Genomic DNA, 15668 nt, shown 5'->3' with positions numbered 1-15668 from the left:
TATTATTATTATTATTATTATTATTATTATTATTATTATTATTATTATTTTGTTTTTCTTATTTACCAAGAGAAGGTGGTCAGTAAGGATGCTTTTACCTTTGCAAAATAGGTTATTGCTTGGAATGATGATTAGAGTATTAATTTAATCATTCAATTGGTATTGTGTAAAATAAACTAGTAATGCAAAAAAAAATACACATTAAAAAGGCAGTGCTCACATAAAAACTGGATAAATTTTTTTAAATCTTTATATCATAGGTCTTGAATTTAAAAACCCAGGAGTGTAACAAAAACTGAAACAATTATTTCACATTTTTTAAAGAACTGTCAATGCCTCTGAAAGCTGTCATGGCTGTCATCTTTTGTTAAAAGAAATCGACTGTTGCCTTTCTTGGATCCTGGATAAGGACTCTCATTGAAAAGAAGTCCGGAAAGAGCGAATGATGGCTTCAAAAGAAAAAGTTGTTCGGATTTCCTATCAAGAACTCGAACATTTGGCAAGCAATCAGCATGCCAAAAATCCGAAGGTCCACGGAAACGGTAAGAACTGAAAATAATGATGTCACAATTGCTTAGAAATGGTGATTTTCATCCTTAGATTGCTGCCATACAGCCCACCTTAGGCCAGATTCGGAGTTTTTTAGCCAAGTCTAGGGGCAACGCCGAGGCGTTAACAGATACCGAATTTAATTTGAGTTATTCTATTAATCAGCTCTTTGTTAAAATAACATGGGAACATATTAAAAAAAGCTGATATAGTTTTCTGTACGCATATATTAAAATTCAAAGTATGTGTGCAGTGTACTGACACCAACAACATGTATTTACATTCAGGCAGGTAAAGTTGAATGAGACAGTTTTGCTGGTGATACGCTGGTGCACTCTACTAGAACAGCTGTGTGTAATGACATTGACATTCAGTTTTTCATTTACAGCAATTCTAATACTATGTTTTTTGTGTACTGACAACACGGTCTCATGTACTACTTGTTATTACTAGTAGTTATACTGTAAACCAACTTGTGTCTTGTTTAAAATGATTGAAAAAGGGGGGAAACAGTAATCAGTAAAACATGCATAGAATGTGAGTTTATCCTTTCAGAACTTGATGAGCCAACCCAGGATCAAGGAAAAAAACAAAGAAATAGACAGAAACGACCAGACATTGCAATTTACCAACCACGCATGAGATTTCAGAAAAAGGAACAAGAAGAAGATAATACCAAAATTGGAAATGATAATATAAAGCAACATGAAAAAGAGGCATCTGAACATGAGATTAAGAAAAACACTGATAAACAGACTGACAGACAAAGCTATTCAGACAGAGAGGGTTATTTTTCTAAAGACTCTGATAGTTCTACATCTAAACAAAGCAGAGGCACAAAAACACAAGATGGTGTGTCAAGATCAACCAGTGACTCAGCAAGGGCAGGTAAAAGGGATGAAGGTACACATAATGAATCAAACGACACCACCTCAGTCTCAAATATCAAGAAAAAACAAAAGAGACCTCCTTTGCAAGTATATGTGCCCAAACCAAAATTAATTGCAGGAGAGAAAAATTTGGATGAACAAACGAACTCCACCGGATTAGAAGAAACCCCAATGGACAAAAATCAATCACCAAAAGAATCTTTTCAAACTTTGGTATTTGAAAATTCTTCTTTTAAGAAAAACCCATCAAGAAAAGAAAATTTTGACAAAAAGACACTGCACCAGCCACACAAATCAAAAGATGACAATGAGAATGTTTTTAGATCTGGAAGTGACTCTGAAGAAGCTTCAGTTGAAAGGAAGGTGGACACTTCTGGGATTAACCTCACTATAACAGTTGCCAACGTGGCCTCACCAGAATCACCATCAAAAAATAGACGCTATTCTGCAAACAAACGAAGACCCAGGGCTACAAGCAATAACAGTGATATTAGTTCAGTAGACAGGGACAGTTTTGAAGATCCATTATCCAGCAGCAAGGAATGGGATAGTGAAATAGAGAGAGAGATTGGGAGAATGAAGGTCACAGTCGAGGATAATGATACAGAAGTGTATCTGAGTAATTCCCAGACAGAGAGAGAAATGGTAAAGCTGAAAGAGGACTTGAAGCACAAAAGAGATAACAGAGAAAGGAAGAAAAATAAGCCTGATAGAAGGGAACATTCTCATCACCATGAACAATCTGAAAATGTTGCCAACAATAATGGAGCCAGGAGGAAAACAGTCTCTAATGATGAAAGTCAGTTTAAAACAGATGCATCTAATAACAGGTTGAAAAAGCAAGGGAAAAAGCATAATGAAAATGTAGAGGGGTCTCGGACACAAAAAGACTGGGGTTCTTTAGTAGATGAAGCAGAGGATGAAGAGAATGAAGAAATGCAATCAAAAAAGAACAAACACAGAGGGCATGTCACATTTACCAATGATGAACCTCAGGTAAAGGTAATTGAGAGAAATAAAAGAAGTCCTGTTAGGCAGAGACAGCCACACCCGCAGCACCAACATCAAAACAGACATGGAAGGCTTAGACAGGACAGCCAGTCTTCAACCAGTTCTTGGGATGAAGATGAATCCAACCCAGCAAGGACTGCGAGGGGTGGGGGCATTATCCACCTTCCCTTCCCAGGCAGTCAGCCACAGGCTTCAGAGCCAAACTACCCACATCCACAGCAGCGAGGGTACATGCACAACAGAGGGCGAGGTGGCGGGAGGGGCAGAGGGCAGAGACAGCTTTTTGATCCTAAGAATCCTAACAAGCCAATTGTAATAGAGCAGTCTCAGCCACAGCTTCACTTTCATGATCCCAATGAGCCCTACTCCCCAGAGCCGCCCAGGGGAGGCTATGGTGATATCAGACAGGTGCAGTACCCAGAAGGGTACCCCAGGGAGGTGGGGTTCCCATACCCACCATACCCACCTATGGCATATTTTGACAGTGGAACTTATCATGATGATACTTATTCAAGGGATCCCTATTATCACAGGTATGAAGTATGGAACGTGGCTGCATAATTGATTGCATAGTGTAAGAAATTATGAAATCAATCACAACTTTTGCTTAATTATATATATATATGTATGACAATAACAATACCTTGAGATTACTATTATGTAATACATATCAAAAGGTGTTCGATATGGATACATCAAGATGTGGTGGCTAGTTTGGTGTTTTTCAGCTATAATCGATGAAAAATATTCTTTCACAAAAATAAACCTGTTTGTGTCAAATTTATAGTAATCTTGTTGATACTGAAATTCTAGTGGTTATGAACAAGAGATGATGCTGTCTGGTAGATCCAGGTCAGCTAACAGGATGGCTGCAGAACAAATGCTGAGTCAAGCCATACCACTGGATGGTCAGCTGGGAAACATTCTGTCTAGGAGACTAAATGCTGAGGGTGTGGAGAGAATGAACCAAATGAGGTGAGGGCTTGATCTCGATGCATTTGAAATGCAACCATTTCCAAATCTTAATGTTTTTCTTTTTGTTTGTGGATGCTAATGTGATTGTTTCAAAGTGAATGAAAGTGAAATTTTTTATAGGACTGTATCATTGCTTTAGTTTAATGTAGGGCGCCATCTTCACATAAGCAGAAAAAAATACCAATTTTTTTCCGAATAAAAAAGCTATTATGCCTCTTCTACTTGGTTTCAGACGTGAACTGCAGAGATTATATGAGCAGGTTATCCTGCTAGACCCAGATCTATCTAATAGACACAATGTTGAGCAGAACTTGTGGAAAGCTGTCTATTATCATGCTATAGAAATGTTCAGAAAGCTGCTACAAGAAGAAGACCAGGATGGCAGAGTAAAGCAGAATCTCATGGATGTTTTGGAAGAGGTATTGCCTCTTATAGTACTAGTGATTTAAATTTGCAATGCAATTTGTTCTTACTTTGGTTTCAAAGCATTAAAAATAATTAGAGTTTTAAAGATTTTTATACATCAATTTATTTAAAACAGTTATAATTTTATCCAAGAATTCAAAAAGCAACATTGCACTTAGTTAAATCCTCAGTTTGACTCTGAAATAAGTTGAAAGTATTTTTTCCTTTTTCAGGGGTTAAATTTTTACAATGACCTCTTGCAAAAGCTGCAGACAACATTCAACTTCAATCTGTCCATCTTCTTAGACAGTAGCCATCTTCCTCCTGAAAATTTGTCTCGTCATGTTAAGCTGGCTTTACTGAGTGCACAGAGGTGCATGATTTTCCTTGGGGACATACACAGATACAAGGAGCAATCAAATGATGCTCATAACTTTGGAAGGGCCAGGAGGTAAAGCAAAATATCCCTTTAATAATATGTATCATATCATAATATAATATATGCATAATATCAAAATATTAAAACTGGAAGTCATAATGTAAAAGCTTGTTCTGGAAGCTTTAAAATATACTATTCTTCTCCCTGTCCTTTTGTTATTTTTAATGCTAATTAAATATATAGAGATACAAGGAGCAATCAAATGATGCTCACAACTTTGAAAGGACCAGGAGGTATAGAAAATTTTCCTCTTTTTAATGTGATGGAAGCATATAGAGTTTGCACAGCAGTGCGGTGCATTTGTCATCAAAATATTCTTTCCTATTATATTGTTCTGTTTCTTTTCTTTTTTTTTAATGATCTGATTTCGTTGAATCCACGTTGTGTTGTCATTGCAGCTGGTATATGAAAGCTCAACATCTTGCGCCAAAAAATGGAAGGCCATACAATCAATTAGCAATCTTGGCTCTTTACACAGTAAGTATACAAAAACAGATTGTTTATTTTTACTTAGGAAAAAAACGTGCACATTTAGAATAAGTTGCATTCAATAGAACATTTCAAAATTTTTATGCCTGTTCAAAAAGAAGTTTGATTCCTGTAAACAAAGCCAATGGTGTTCTTTTCCCTTGCTTCAGAGAAGAAAACTAGATGCGGTATACTACTACATGAGGAGCCTGGCAGCCAGCAATCCCTTCCTCACTGCGAGAGAAAGTCTCATGTCTCTTTTTGATGAGGCAAGAAAAAAGGTATAGACACGTTAAATTTTGATAATATGTATTTCACTACAGCTTCTTGTATTTTGGACTCTGTTGTCTGTCTTCTCCCTGTCATTCCATCAGCTTCCACAGGTCAGAAAATTTAAAAAAAGCTCTGAACTGGATGCAGCCTTTTGTCCTTCTCTCATATTTTCTTTCGGTCTAGCTTACTTCTCATACTGTTATGTGGCCTGCCCCTTTATTCTCTTTTCTTTGAGTCTTAATTCAGTGATTGTATGATGATGCTGTAAATGATTTTTTCCATCATAAAGTATGGGCTAGCTGTCCACTTGCTTTCAAATATTAATATGTGCTTAGGAAAGTATTCTTGTTGACATAGCATCATGGTATTCAGCAATGGGCTGCAGTCCTAAGACTCCATTCATTCTCCTATTCTAGGCAGAAGTTACTGAAAAGAAAAAGCAAGCAGAGAAGGAAAGGCTGCAGAGGAAGAGACAGCGAGAGAGGCTGCATAATCAGGAGGAGGGTCACAGGGTTGAGATCTGGATTGCACCCGATGGGACCAGTTCTGAGGACATGATAGATGATGAGGCTGACAATCTTCACCAGCTGTCTGCCATTGAGGTTAGCAAATAGTTTGCATGTGCTTGCTAGATTGTGTTTGTGCATGCATGTGTGCCTGTGCATTTGTATTTGAGTGTGTGTTATTTAAAATGTTGGAATTAAAACATATCATCTTATGTAAATCTATTCAAACAGAAATATTTCATTTTTTAATACCTTAAATATATATGCAGTGTTTGCCTCTTAGGAAAATTAGTTGCTGGACTTAAGGTCCAGCCATCTTGAAAAGTAGCTGGACTGAATGTCTGACGGGTGGGAAAACTTCTCGGCCCGTTCTGAAAGTTGTCGACCCCAGGCAGATGGTCCAACCTTAATTTCTAACACTGTATATATGTAAAATGATATGCTGTTTATTTCATAAGTGTCGATACATTCAGACAGAATAATTGTAATCGATGGGCAGAGTTGATAAAATATTTTCGCATTCTCTTTCAGTTGAACAAACGATTCTCTCTGAGTTTCTTAATTTGCCATGGAAAGTTATTTACTAAAATTGGGTAGGTGTTATTTATTTGATCATTTGTTTTAGTTGTGTTGATTGATTATTTTGATTATTGATTTTATAAAATCTGTAAACTATTCTGATAACTGTTAAAAATTATTTAGCCTGAAATTTCTCAAACTGAAACCAAATAGAGTAGAAAATAACAGTTTTCTTAAAGTAGTCCTGATTTATACACTTGGTTGATGGAACCATTTAAAAATGAATTTTGAAATAACATTAAATGAAGATTTCTGCTTTTTTTTTTAGCATGGAGACATTTCCAGAAGCAGCATCTCAAATGCTGCAGGAGTTTGAGGTGTTATTGCAGCACAGCCCTGTACCAGTGGGAGACAGCAGACTTCTACAGCTTATTGTGATCAACATGTTTGCTGTAGACAGCACTTCACTCAAATGTAAGAGGAGAGAGTATTTATCAACTGCTTATGGTGTGTGTGTGTGTGCGTGCATGCATGCGTGTGTGTGTGTTTAACATGTCTCAGTGATCCTTATGTTAGTTTCTCAGTAGGAAAGTTTATGAGTACAATGTATCTAGATTGAAGGTGATATCTCAATAATGCGGTGATTATGAAATTTATTTCTATAGAAGTGCCACTACTTACAAAATTGTATTTAGACAGTGCCCAATATCCATTGAACTTCACTTTCTCCTTTACAGCCACAACAGTTGAAAATGAGTGCAGGTCGCTGTTACAGGAACAAGCCATCCAGCTTGGCTTGGACATGTTTGGACTGCTGTTGGAGAGGTGTGTCCAGCTGTATAGGGATCACCTTTCAGAGTCCACAAGCTCAGAAGATCTCATGAATGAAGACTTGCACCATTTGCTGCCCAGTGTTAAAGTGTGGTCTGACTGGATGGTGTGTCACTCTGCCTTGTGGAACCCTCCTCCAAACCAGAAGGATCCAACTCTGGGGTAAGAGATGTTGTTTGCTGGTAGAGACTGTGATAGTCTTGTTGAATGATCTTGCTACATTATTCCTGACAGATGAGCCAGATGTAATATTTCAGCCCAACTTTTTGATGTCTAGAATTACACTAGTGATAAAAAGAGAAAAAGGAATAGAAGGAAGATCCAAAGTAATCTAATGAACAAGTGAAGAAATTTTCAAAGAGATTTTTGTTGGTATGAAATAACTTTATGATCTAATATTAATTTTGTTTAAATAAAGCATGTTATGTTAAATGTTTATTGTGTTAAGTATGTATTATTTGTATTATACATTTCAGTCCAGAGATAGATGTATGGCAGTCCTTGGCAGAGTTGTGTAACATTCTCAATAATCTTGATATCTCCCATATCAGCTTATACAGGGAGAAAATGGAAGGTAAGAAAAACAAACACAACTTTGAATCAGCATTGCTTTGTAACCAATATGTTATTGAATGGTCAAAAACACAAATGCTGTTTTTAAATTATGATTGTTTATGGGGTCAGAATAAGCTGCATTTTTAGTACCACCAGCTGGCGGTACTCATGGTTTTAGTCCCGACCCGTCTCGTACAGCTCTGCCGGCTCCTGCGGCTCCGCAGGATGACGTGGGATACAAGTCACCGTTACCGCTTCTCCTCCTAGACCGCAAGGACCTGTGTCCTCATCTCTTGGATTTAGGTCACATATAATCTCAACTTGAACCCCCAGGTTTTTTTGTCTCAGTCGGTGCATTGGCCTGGGTGTGACGCTCATTGAAACGCACCTTTGTCAAAATTTTTGAAAATTCAATGCTAAATATCTCCCAAACCAATGGAATTATGGGAAAAATTTCTACAGATGGCTGACCGAAAGTCATATGGGAAGATTTCAAATATGCCCTTGGATTTGACCTTTGACCTTTATTTCAAGGTCAAATGGGCCAAAATTTTCCAAAACAACAAATTTTTTTTTATGAAAAAAAAAATATTTGCGCTGATATTCAGAAACTACACAGACCTAACCAATAATATTATTGGAAAGTGTTACCCTTCGGGTCATCTTTCATCTCCGTGAATTTGGGGTCAATCGGTGCATTTTGACAGGAGTAGCGGCCATAAGTTACCGAAACTGAAAACTGTCTCTAATTCAGGAACCTTTAATGCTAGAGACCCATTCTTTTTTGCATTTTGTAGAGCATGTAAAGTCCAACACTGGAGGTAGTCTCTGTTTTTTTGTATTCCATACGGTTTTTGAGTTATGCTGTACCTAAAAGTACATTGTGGTGGTGAAGGCAAAATGTGCAGTACGGTAATGTATAATAAATTTTGAACCCCGGGTAAATAAAACACAAGGCTTGGCAAGGCAGACAATTTCTGGTGAAAAATGACATTATTTCATGAAATTTGAACATCTGGAACTTCTGAGCACCTCCCATTTCAAGAATTTCAACCAAAAAGACCTTTTCTTTATTTTAATTAATTTTTTCATTTTTTTTCATTTAGTCCCTTATATCTCCAAAACTGGCAGAGATAGGTCCATAATTACTATTGAACTTGAATAGGAAGTCATATACTGGCAATTAACTTTGACACTGAAATTGACCTTTGACCTACTTTTCATCATGAATTGAACTTTGCAAAATTTTGTTCCCTTTTATCTCCAAAACTGGCAGAGATAGATCCATAGTTACTATTGAACTTGAATAGGAAGCCATATACTGGCAATTAACTCTGACACTGTAATTGACCTTTGACCTACTTTTCACCATGAACTGAACTTTGGAAATTTTCATTCCCTTTATCTCCAAAACTGGCAGAGATAGGTCCATAGTTACTATTGAATTTGAATAGAAAGTCATTACAGGCAATTTACTATGATCTTAAAATTGACCTTTGACCTACTTTTCATAATGAATTGAACTTTGCAAATTTTGGTTTCCTTTATATCTCCAAAACTGGCAGAGATAGGTCCATAGTTACTATTGAACTTGAATAGGAAGTAATACACTGGCAATCTGTGACCTTGAAATTCATCTTTGACCTACTTTTTTATGATGAACTGCTTTTTGCATGTTTTCTGGCCTTTAAATCTGCAAAATTGGCAAAGAAATGCCCATGGTTACTATTGAACTTGAATAGAAATTCATATACTATGATACTGAAATTGACCTTTGACCTACTTTTTCACCATGAACTGAGCTTTGCATATTTCTTGCCCCTCATATCTTCCAAACTAGCAGAGATGTGCCCGTTGTTGCCCCTAGGTTTTCTCTTTTGTCAGCATATATGCACCACTGACAACACATTTCAAGGGAAACCAATAGGCCTTTTATCTAGAGAATCACAGGAGTGATCAATGGTAGGAAAATGCAAGTCAATTTGAAAATCTGCTTGATTGTACCATTTTTAGTTATTTTATTTATTTATTTATTTATTTATTATTTTTTTTTTTTTTGCATATTTTGAGAACTCTTGTTGATTGTATTTTATAGAGCTTGTCAAGCACAAGACTGGGGGTGGTGTCCCCTTTTTTTTGGGGGGGGGGGGGGCATACGAATGCGCTTACTCCAGCTGGTGGTACAATATCGGAGGCGGTATCGCCTCTCTGATCCTCTAGTTATGTATTTATTTTCCTGTGTCATTCTGAAATATTTAATTTTTTACTAGGACATTGTAATTTCTTGTAACTTATTTGTAATTTATCTATTACAGAGCTTGAACCAGTTATCTTGGAAGAGGATGTGATGCTAGCTGGTTTTGTGCCTTTGTTGAGTCTCCCTGATGACAGGGCATATGTGCACAAAGATGAAGACAGGGTAAGTAACTGTGACATTCCCTGCTGAAATTTAAGATGGAATTTCCATGTACTGTTATTATTTACATGATATTATCACATTTTCACTATCTGTATATATTGTTTGTCATTCTGCCTAGCTATTGCAAAATAATGTTTTCATTGAAAGTATTAGGGTTTGAGCACATTATCTGTTTTAAAGAAATTTGTTCATCTGTTGTATATATTGAGTATCAAAATAGTTTTTGAAAGCTTTTTTTATGAGTCCACTATTGTTTTGATATTCCAGGAATCTGCAAAGGACTGCTGTAGAATAGAGAAACTGAAGCTGTTTGGTGAATATCTCTGTGGTATAGAGCCTCCCATGTTGATGTATGATGTGCAGACAAAGAAGTACAAGTCTGTGGCACCGAAACTCATTTGTGAAAATAAACAAGATAAAGAACAGGAAAATTTATCGGAGGTATGGTCTGTGATTGATTAATTATTTTAAAATAATATTATATTAATATGCTTAAATAATGTAAACTGTATTACTTATTTATTAGTTATTATTTATCTAATACTTATTTATCTTGGGATAAATTAGTTATAAATTAGTCTATAACAATATTCGGGCTAAAGTTAATCAGTCAAACAGGCCACAGGACTTGTTAGTTGCTTAATCACAGGGACACCTCCTACTCATAAATGGACTTATATATACATAATGGTTGTTGTTATTTTTATCAAGGATGATGATGTAATTGTTGAGAGTGAAGAGGAGGAAGAGGTTTACAGTGATGATGAGGAGCATGTGAAGCAGCTCAAACAAAAGAAGTCGGAACTTAAAAAGAAAATGGAACAACAGCAGAAGCAGGAAGAAAACATTCAGGTTTGAACATTAATGATGTTATGATAAATGTTACAATAGTTTCATTGGCCTAAGACATCCTGGCCTATGTGACCTACAAAATACTACTATGTATATATTTTAAAGGTTAAAATTACTTATGCTTTGTTTAGGTAGAGTTGAAATATATTTGTGACTATGAGTTATATCATATGTTTTTCTGGATCCTGAATTTACATGTTATGGTTTTACCATTATGTGATTGTATTTGAAGAATTCAATAAATTAATAATGCAAATTTTCTCCCCTGCTTTCAGGCTATTTTTGAGAAAGAAAGTCGTTCAATTGAACTTGAGGTGCGGCCTCTTTTCCTTATCCCAGACACCAACTGTTTTATTGATCATCTGAAGACCATTAAGACCATATTAGAAGGAAAGAAGTACACCATAGTTGTGCCCTTAGTTGGTGAGTTGTTTGTTTGATTACGGTGTGAGCCAAAAACGTTTTAGCCTACTGGCCTTTCAGGCAAACAAAGTCTAAAAATTTACTGACCCAAAGCAAAACAGTGACCGGAAACTGAGCTAATTTATACAATTTTATTAGACTAGCTTAAATTTTACTGGTATTTGTGTTCTTCCATCAGATACATGTTATAGAGATTAGCCTTGCAAATATATCTGTTTCTCCTAGAAAAACGTACTTTTTTTGTATAAGGTGATTAATTATAATTACAATAGTTATTTATTTTAAATAATTTAAGAAGAAAGCACCATTTTTACAGAAACTGAGTGCCAGAGATGTGGGCCATCCTCATCATCATATTTTCAATCATACTTGGCGGGCGCACATAATAGGATTTGAAAATGAAGAAACTGCAGGCCTTAAAACTGAAGCTTGTGGTACATTTCTTATTTTCAGAGATAAGATCTGTCAGTTATTAAATCTGGCTGTTATGTTTTCAGTAATGAATGAATTAGATGGCCTGTCCAAAGGAGATAAATCCAGTGCATTTGAGAGTGTTGACCATGCAGGTTCTTTAGAGTCCTGTGCCAAGGGAGCTGTAGCCTACCTCGAGGAAGAGTTTGAGAACAGAAATTCACATCTTAAAGCTCTCACTTCCAAAGGAACTGTGATGGAAACAATATCATATCGTAGTGAAGAGACATCTCATATTGTAAGTTGATTTTTTAGGGTACAGTGTTTAACATACTGCAATTTCTGTAAAATTGTAGATGAGACTGACTTATAATTTTCAATACCTTTGTGATTATCTGGTTTGGCATAATGTTAACTTGTAATTGGCATAGTGTATTTCTAATGTTAACAAGTAATGTATAATTGGAATAAGAATTTTATTGAGATTTTCTTAAACACACTCGCATGCATACACAACGATAAAACAAAATTATATAAGATTAAGTTTGAATTAAAAATGCAAATTCTTATCCAATGCAGGTATAACCATTTTAATTTCTTTTTTTTACATTTCAGGGCAACAATGATGACCTTATTCTTTCTTGTTGTCTGCATTATTGCCAGGATAAAGCCAGAGATTTTATGCCCAGGGAGAGAAGTAAGTAGATTTACCAGGGTTCTTTGGTCCTAAAAATGCTAACATTTTCATCGTTTTTTTTTAAATCAAGGGTTCATTGGTCCAAAGGGTCTATAGTGAACATTCGGACCAATAAACATTCGGACTATTGTTACAGCTCCAGATTTACTTGATCTGTCAGTGAATACTTTTTATTCTCAAATATTTACACATAAATTGTGTCTGATGTACCAAATTTTGAAAGTATTAGGCATTCTTAGTTTACCAAGTGGAGAAAATGGAGAAGCCCTTTCTTTCTTTTGATTTCATGACTGAACTCTGATTCAGTGAAGAGGTGTTATAATTGCTGTATTTAGTAGTATTTTGCAAACATTTGGTCAAACATGAGAAGTAATATTAAGCAGCCAATAATTTTTTATGTTCAAAATATTACCATGTTGTTCATATTGGAACATGTGTATTTTCTTCCCTCAGATACACCAGTGCGTCTTTACAGAGAAGTTGTCCTCTTAACTGATGATAGAAACCTGAGACTTAAAGCACACACAAGGAATGTTCCTGTTAAGGATGTGGTTTCCTTTGCCAAGTGGGCAAGAATTACCTGAAGTCCTTTACAAGACCTCAAAAGGAAATCATTGGGATATACCAGAGATGTGTTCACCTTCCTCTGCTTTGGCTTTGGAGTTTGTTGCCTCAGCAACATGGAAGAGAAACAGAACAGGCTTGCATAGGTCGGGTTGACCTGCCATTTGTGGAATGGCCATGGTTTTTGCCACAGATTGTGCATCTTTTCAAACTGTCAGGGATTGTATCCAATACACCTCAAGTTTATTGAATTTTTTCCTCTTAGGCTACCTTTCATGTGTTGTTCTTTCTTTCAACCTGCACTTAAAAAAATTTTGATATGGCATCGTATTTATATGAGATATTTCCTTACAATTTAGTTATTTGAAGGAGATAAATTGGAATGTTTTGAAGGGAAGCTAATCAGTAACCTAAAGTTATGATACACAGTCTATTTTGAAGCTATACATTTCTGTGCTTGTTATGAAGCTCCCTATGTTAGATAACTTTCTAACTAAAATTAGGACAAAAGTTTTAATGGCCTCAGTTGATGTTTAAGTACACTGCTCTAGTGGCAGTCTAATTTCACAACAGAATATTTATGAAAATCTATGCTAATGTATTTTATCCAGAGATCTCAATATTTTCCACACTTTGGGCATATATCATCAGTATGTAGACAATCAAGGTAACTGAAATTGCTTTTAGTTTTAAAATTTTATTTAACCAGTTTGCTTCCTCTACATTATGGTATTATCCATTTGTTGAGTTTTGAATTAATTGCTTATTGAAGCTTATTATTGTTAGTTTTATATTGTCATTCTGGGAAAGGATTCACTTCTTGTTTAAGTTTGTACTTATTTCAATATTGTGACAAATGGGTTGTTTTTTATGGTTTATTTAATTTTAAATAAAGCAGGCATTTCTAACAAATAGCAAAAACATAATATTTGTTTTATTTGAAAATTTAATATAACATTACGACTTCAATATTTTGATTTTTCTTTGTCCTTCACATGAAAAATTATTGGAACTATGAAATCTTTAAGTCATTTTTGAAACCTATAATTTGATGTTGTATTTAAAATTTAATGAGATGCCAATAAAAATAAAACATTCTTTGCAATTTACCCTCTAAAAATAAAACTTTAAATGAAATTCAGTAAGCAAGTACTGTTCAATTAATAATTATTATTATTTGGTCTTGCTAGCTGCCTTTAATTTCTGAAGTCAACATCTGTCTAAATGTCATATTAATTCGTACATTAGGTGCATTTCTTCGAACAGGTAGACAGTGATACCAGTATCTATTAGTAGGGTACTTCATCAGCAGAAGGCTGCCACTTGCAAGCTCCACCTTAACTGGGTCAATTTTCCTTTTAGCTCCTTTCCCTCTAGACTCCCCATGCTTGAAAACAAAGTCCCTTTGTTGACCTAGTGAAAGCGATGCAATAGGTGCGTATGGGTCCAGGTCTTTCTCATCATCCTTATGCTCTCCCATGTAATCCCTGCCATCCTTATATCTGGAAAAAAACATCAAATTTTTTTAGAATTTCTTTTAACAAGATCATTTAGCACAAGCAGAAATTTTCATAATCAAATTGGAATTAACAAATAGAAATAGAAAGCGATATATCATATACACTTTTGACTTCAAATCTATCACCTTATAAACAAAGAAATGTTTCTAAAATGATTTACATAAAATTCATTTTGGAATAGGACAAGATTTTCTTAATTCTGTCACCATTCCTAGTATTCAGTCGTAGCAGGAGTAATGGGATATGACAGTCTTGATGGGTCCCTAGTTTTACACAAATCCTCAGTAAACTAGTGATATTTCAACAGAAACAAACCTACCTGTTGATGAGAACAAAATTAAAAGTGTGTCCTGTAAGATGAGTTATTGCATCCTTAATTTCAAGCAATAATGGTGTCCATGGTTTTGCTGGTATAGTATTGTTAGAGAAGGTGTATGCCAAACCTTCATCCCCGTGGGCCACCTGGAAATAACTTACTGATGAGCTGGATCCTTGGTTATCTTGAAAATTAATGTAATAGACTAAAACTGGCTACTCCGGAGACAGGACAAAATTGTTTTAAAGAAGAAACCAAACTCAACTATCCACCCCTTGATTTTTTGTCAAGATATTATAATTTTTCCTTGTAGTTACTGTTGCTACATGCAATCGTAAGAAATTTTGACCCACATGGTAGATAGGAAGAAGACTCCTACACAGATGTTTATCTATAAAAGTGACTATAAATGGACTTAAGTAGTTTCTTCGCCAGCAGCCTGCCATAGCGTATGAGCATTTTTTTTCTGCTTACCTAACCAATACATCAATGACAATGTATATTTGTACTGTGTAAATAACATTATTAATGTGGGATGCGTTTTAATACTTTCCTACTAAGACAGAAGTTTGTCTGAATAAACATATTTAATCACTCTTTTTCATACTCTTTATAATCATTATTATCTAGCACATAAGTGAACATGCAAACGTGAATTAACGTCAAGGTAATTTGGACGACGTTGTAAGTTGGTGTAAGATGGTTCCCAAATCCTGATTGCAAATGACTACCTGTTTCCTTGGAATATCTAGCCATTTTCCAAATATCTTCACTTGGGCTAGCTGCCCTGTGTTGTATATCAACTCCTTTTCACATCTCTGGAACAAGTCATCTGCCTCTCTTTTGCTAAACAGTATATGATATTCTAGGTCCAAGTTCTCAGCTTTTATATTTAACGATCTTGTCGGATTCTTCGCTGTGCCATTTTCTAGTGTTCCACCAGATGACATGCTGTTCCTTTTCTTTCCAATTGATTCTTGGTCCTCTGTTGAACGTTTTCTTTTATGTACAAACTTATCCATTATTTACATCACGACAGTACACA

General features: G+C 35.5%; 2 protein-coding genes across 2 annotated transcripts; one reads left to right on the top strand and one right to left on the bottom strand.

The window, feature by feature from the left end:
* The first annotated feature begins 385 nt into the window (after window positions 1-385).
* LOC106153649 (telomerase-binding protein EST1A) lies at window positions 386-13713 on the top strand. The gene is made up of 19 exons (XM_087000956.1): window positions 386-542; window positions 1105-2983; window positions 3264-3425; window positions 3658-3844; window positions 4064-4281; window positions 4668-4746; window positions 4908-5018; window positions 5427-5612; window positions 6048-6109; window positions 6364-6509; window positions 6773-7028; window positions 7343-7440; window positions 9737-9840; window positions 10108-10281; window positions 10552-10692; window positions 10968-11115; window positions 11613-11824; window positions 12142-12223; window positions 12677-13713. The coding sequence occupies exons 1-19, from the start codon at window positions 443-445 to the stop codon at window positions 12805-12807; spliced, it is 4476 nt and encodes a 1491-aa protein (XP_086857082.1). The 5' UTR covers window positions 386-442; the 3' UTR covers window positions 12808-13713.
* Window positions 13702-15645, bottom strand: LOC106153711 (DNA oxidative demethylase ALKBH2). Its single transcript, XM_013527750.2, has 3 exons — window positions 15355-15645; window positions 14627-14769; window positions 13702-14289 (listed from the first exon to the last, which is right to left on the bottom strand). Exons 1-3 carry the CDS (start codon window positions 15643-15645, stop codon window positions 13974-13976), a joined length of 750 nt encoding a protein of 249 aa, XP_013383204.2. The 3' UTR covers window positions 13702-13973.
* Window positions 15646-15668: the final 23 nt, after the last annotated feature.

This window comes from Lingula anatina, chromosome 1 (genome assembly GCF_051362555.1).
Source record: "Lingula anatina isolate TDL-2025a chromosome 1, LinAna3.0, whole genome shotgun sequence".
NCBI classification, from domain to species: domain Eukaryota; kingdom Metazoa; phylum Brachiopoda; class Lingulata; order Lingulida; family Lingulidae; genus Lingula; species Lingula anatina.
Note: the sequence above shows the minus strand (reverse complement) of the source record. Positions and strands in the feature narration are given on the sequence as shown.

What these genes read in the sequence shown, in the direction of transcription:
- LOC106153649 (XM_087000956.1), top strand. Translation starts at nt 443, where the DNA reads ATGATGGCTTCAAAAGAAAAAGTTGTTCGGATTTCCTATCAAGAACTC. An exon ending in AGGGATCCCTATTATCACAG is followed by an intron (nt 2,984 to 3,263) that starts GTATGAAGTATG and finishes CTGAAATTCTAG; the next exon opens with TGGTTATGAACAAGAGATGA. An exon ending in TTTTATGCCCAGGGAGAGAA is followed by an intron (nt 12,224 to 12,676) that starts GTAAGTAGATTT and finishes TTCTTCCCTCAG; the next exon opens with ATACACCAGTGCGTCTTTAC.
- LOC106153711 (XM_013527750.2), bottom strand. Translation starts at nt 15,645, where the DNA reads ATGGATAAGTTTGTACATAAAAGAAAACGTTCAACAGAGGACCAAGAA. An exon ending in TAGATATTCCAAGGAAACAG is followed by an intron (nt 14,770 to 15,354) that starts GTAGTCATTTGC and finishes AGTTATTTCCAG; the next exon opens with GTGGCCCACGGGGATGAAGG. An exon ending in AATTTTGTTCTCATCAACAG is followed by an intron (nt 14,290 to 14,626) that starts GTAGGTTTGTTT and finishes GTTTTTTTCCAG; the next exon opens with ATATAAGGATGGCAGGGATT.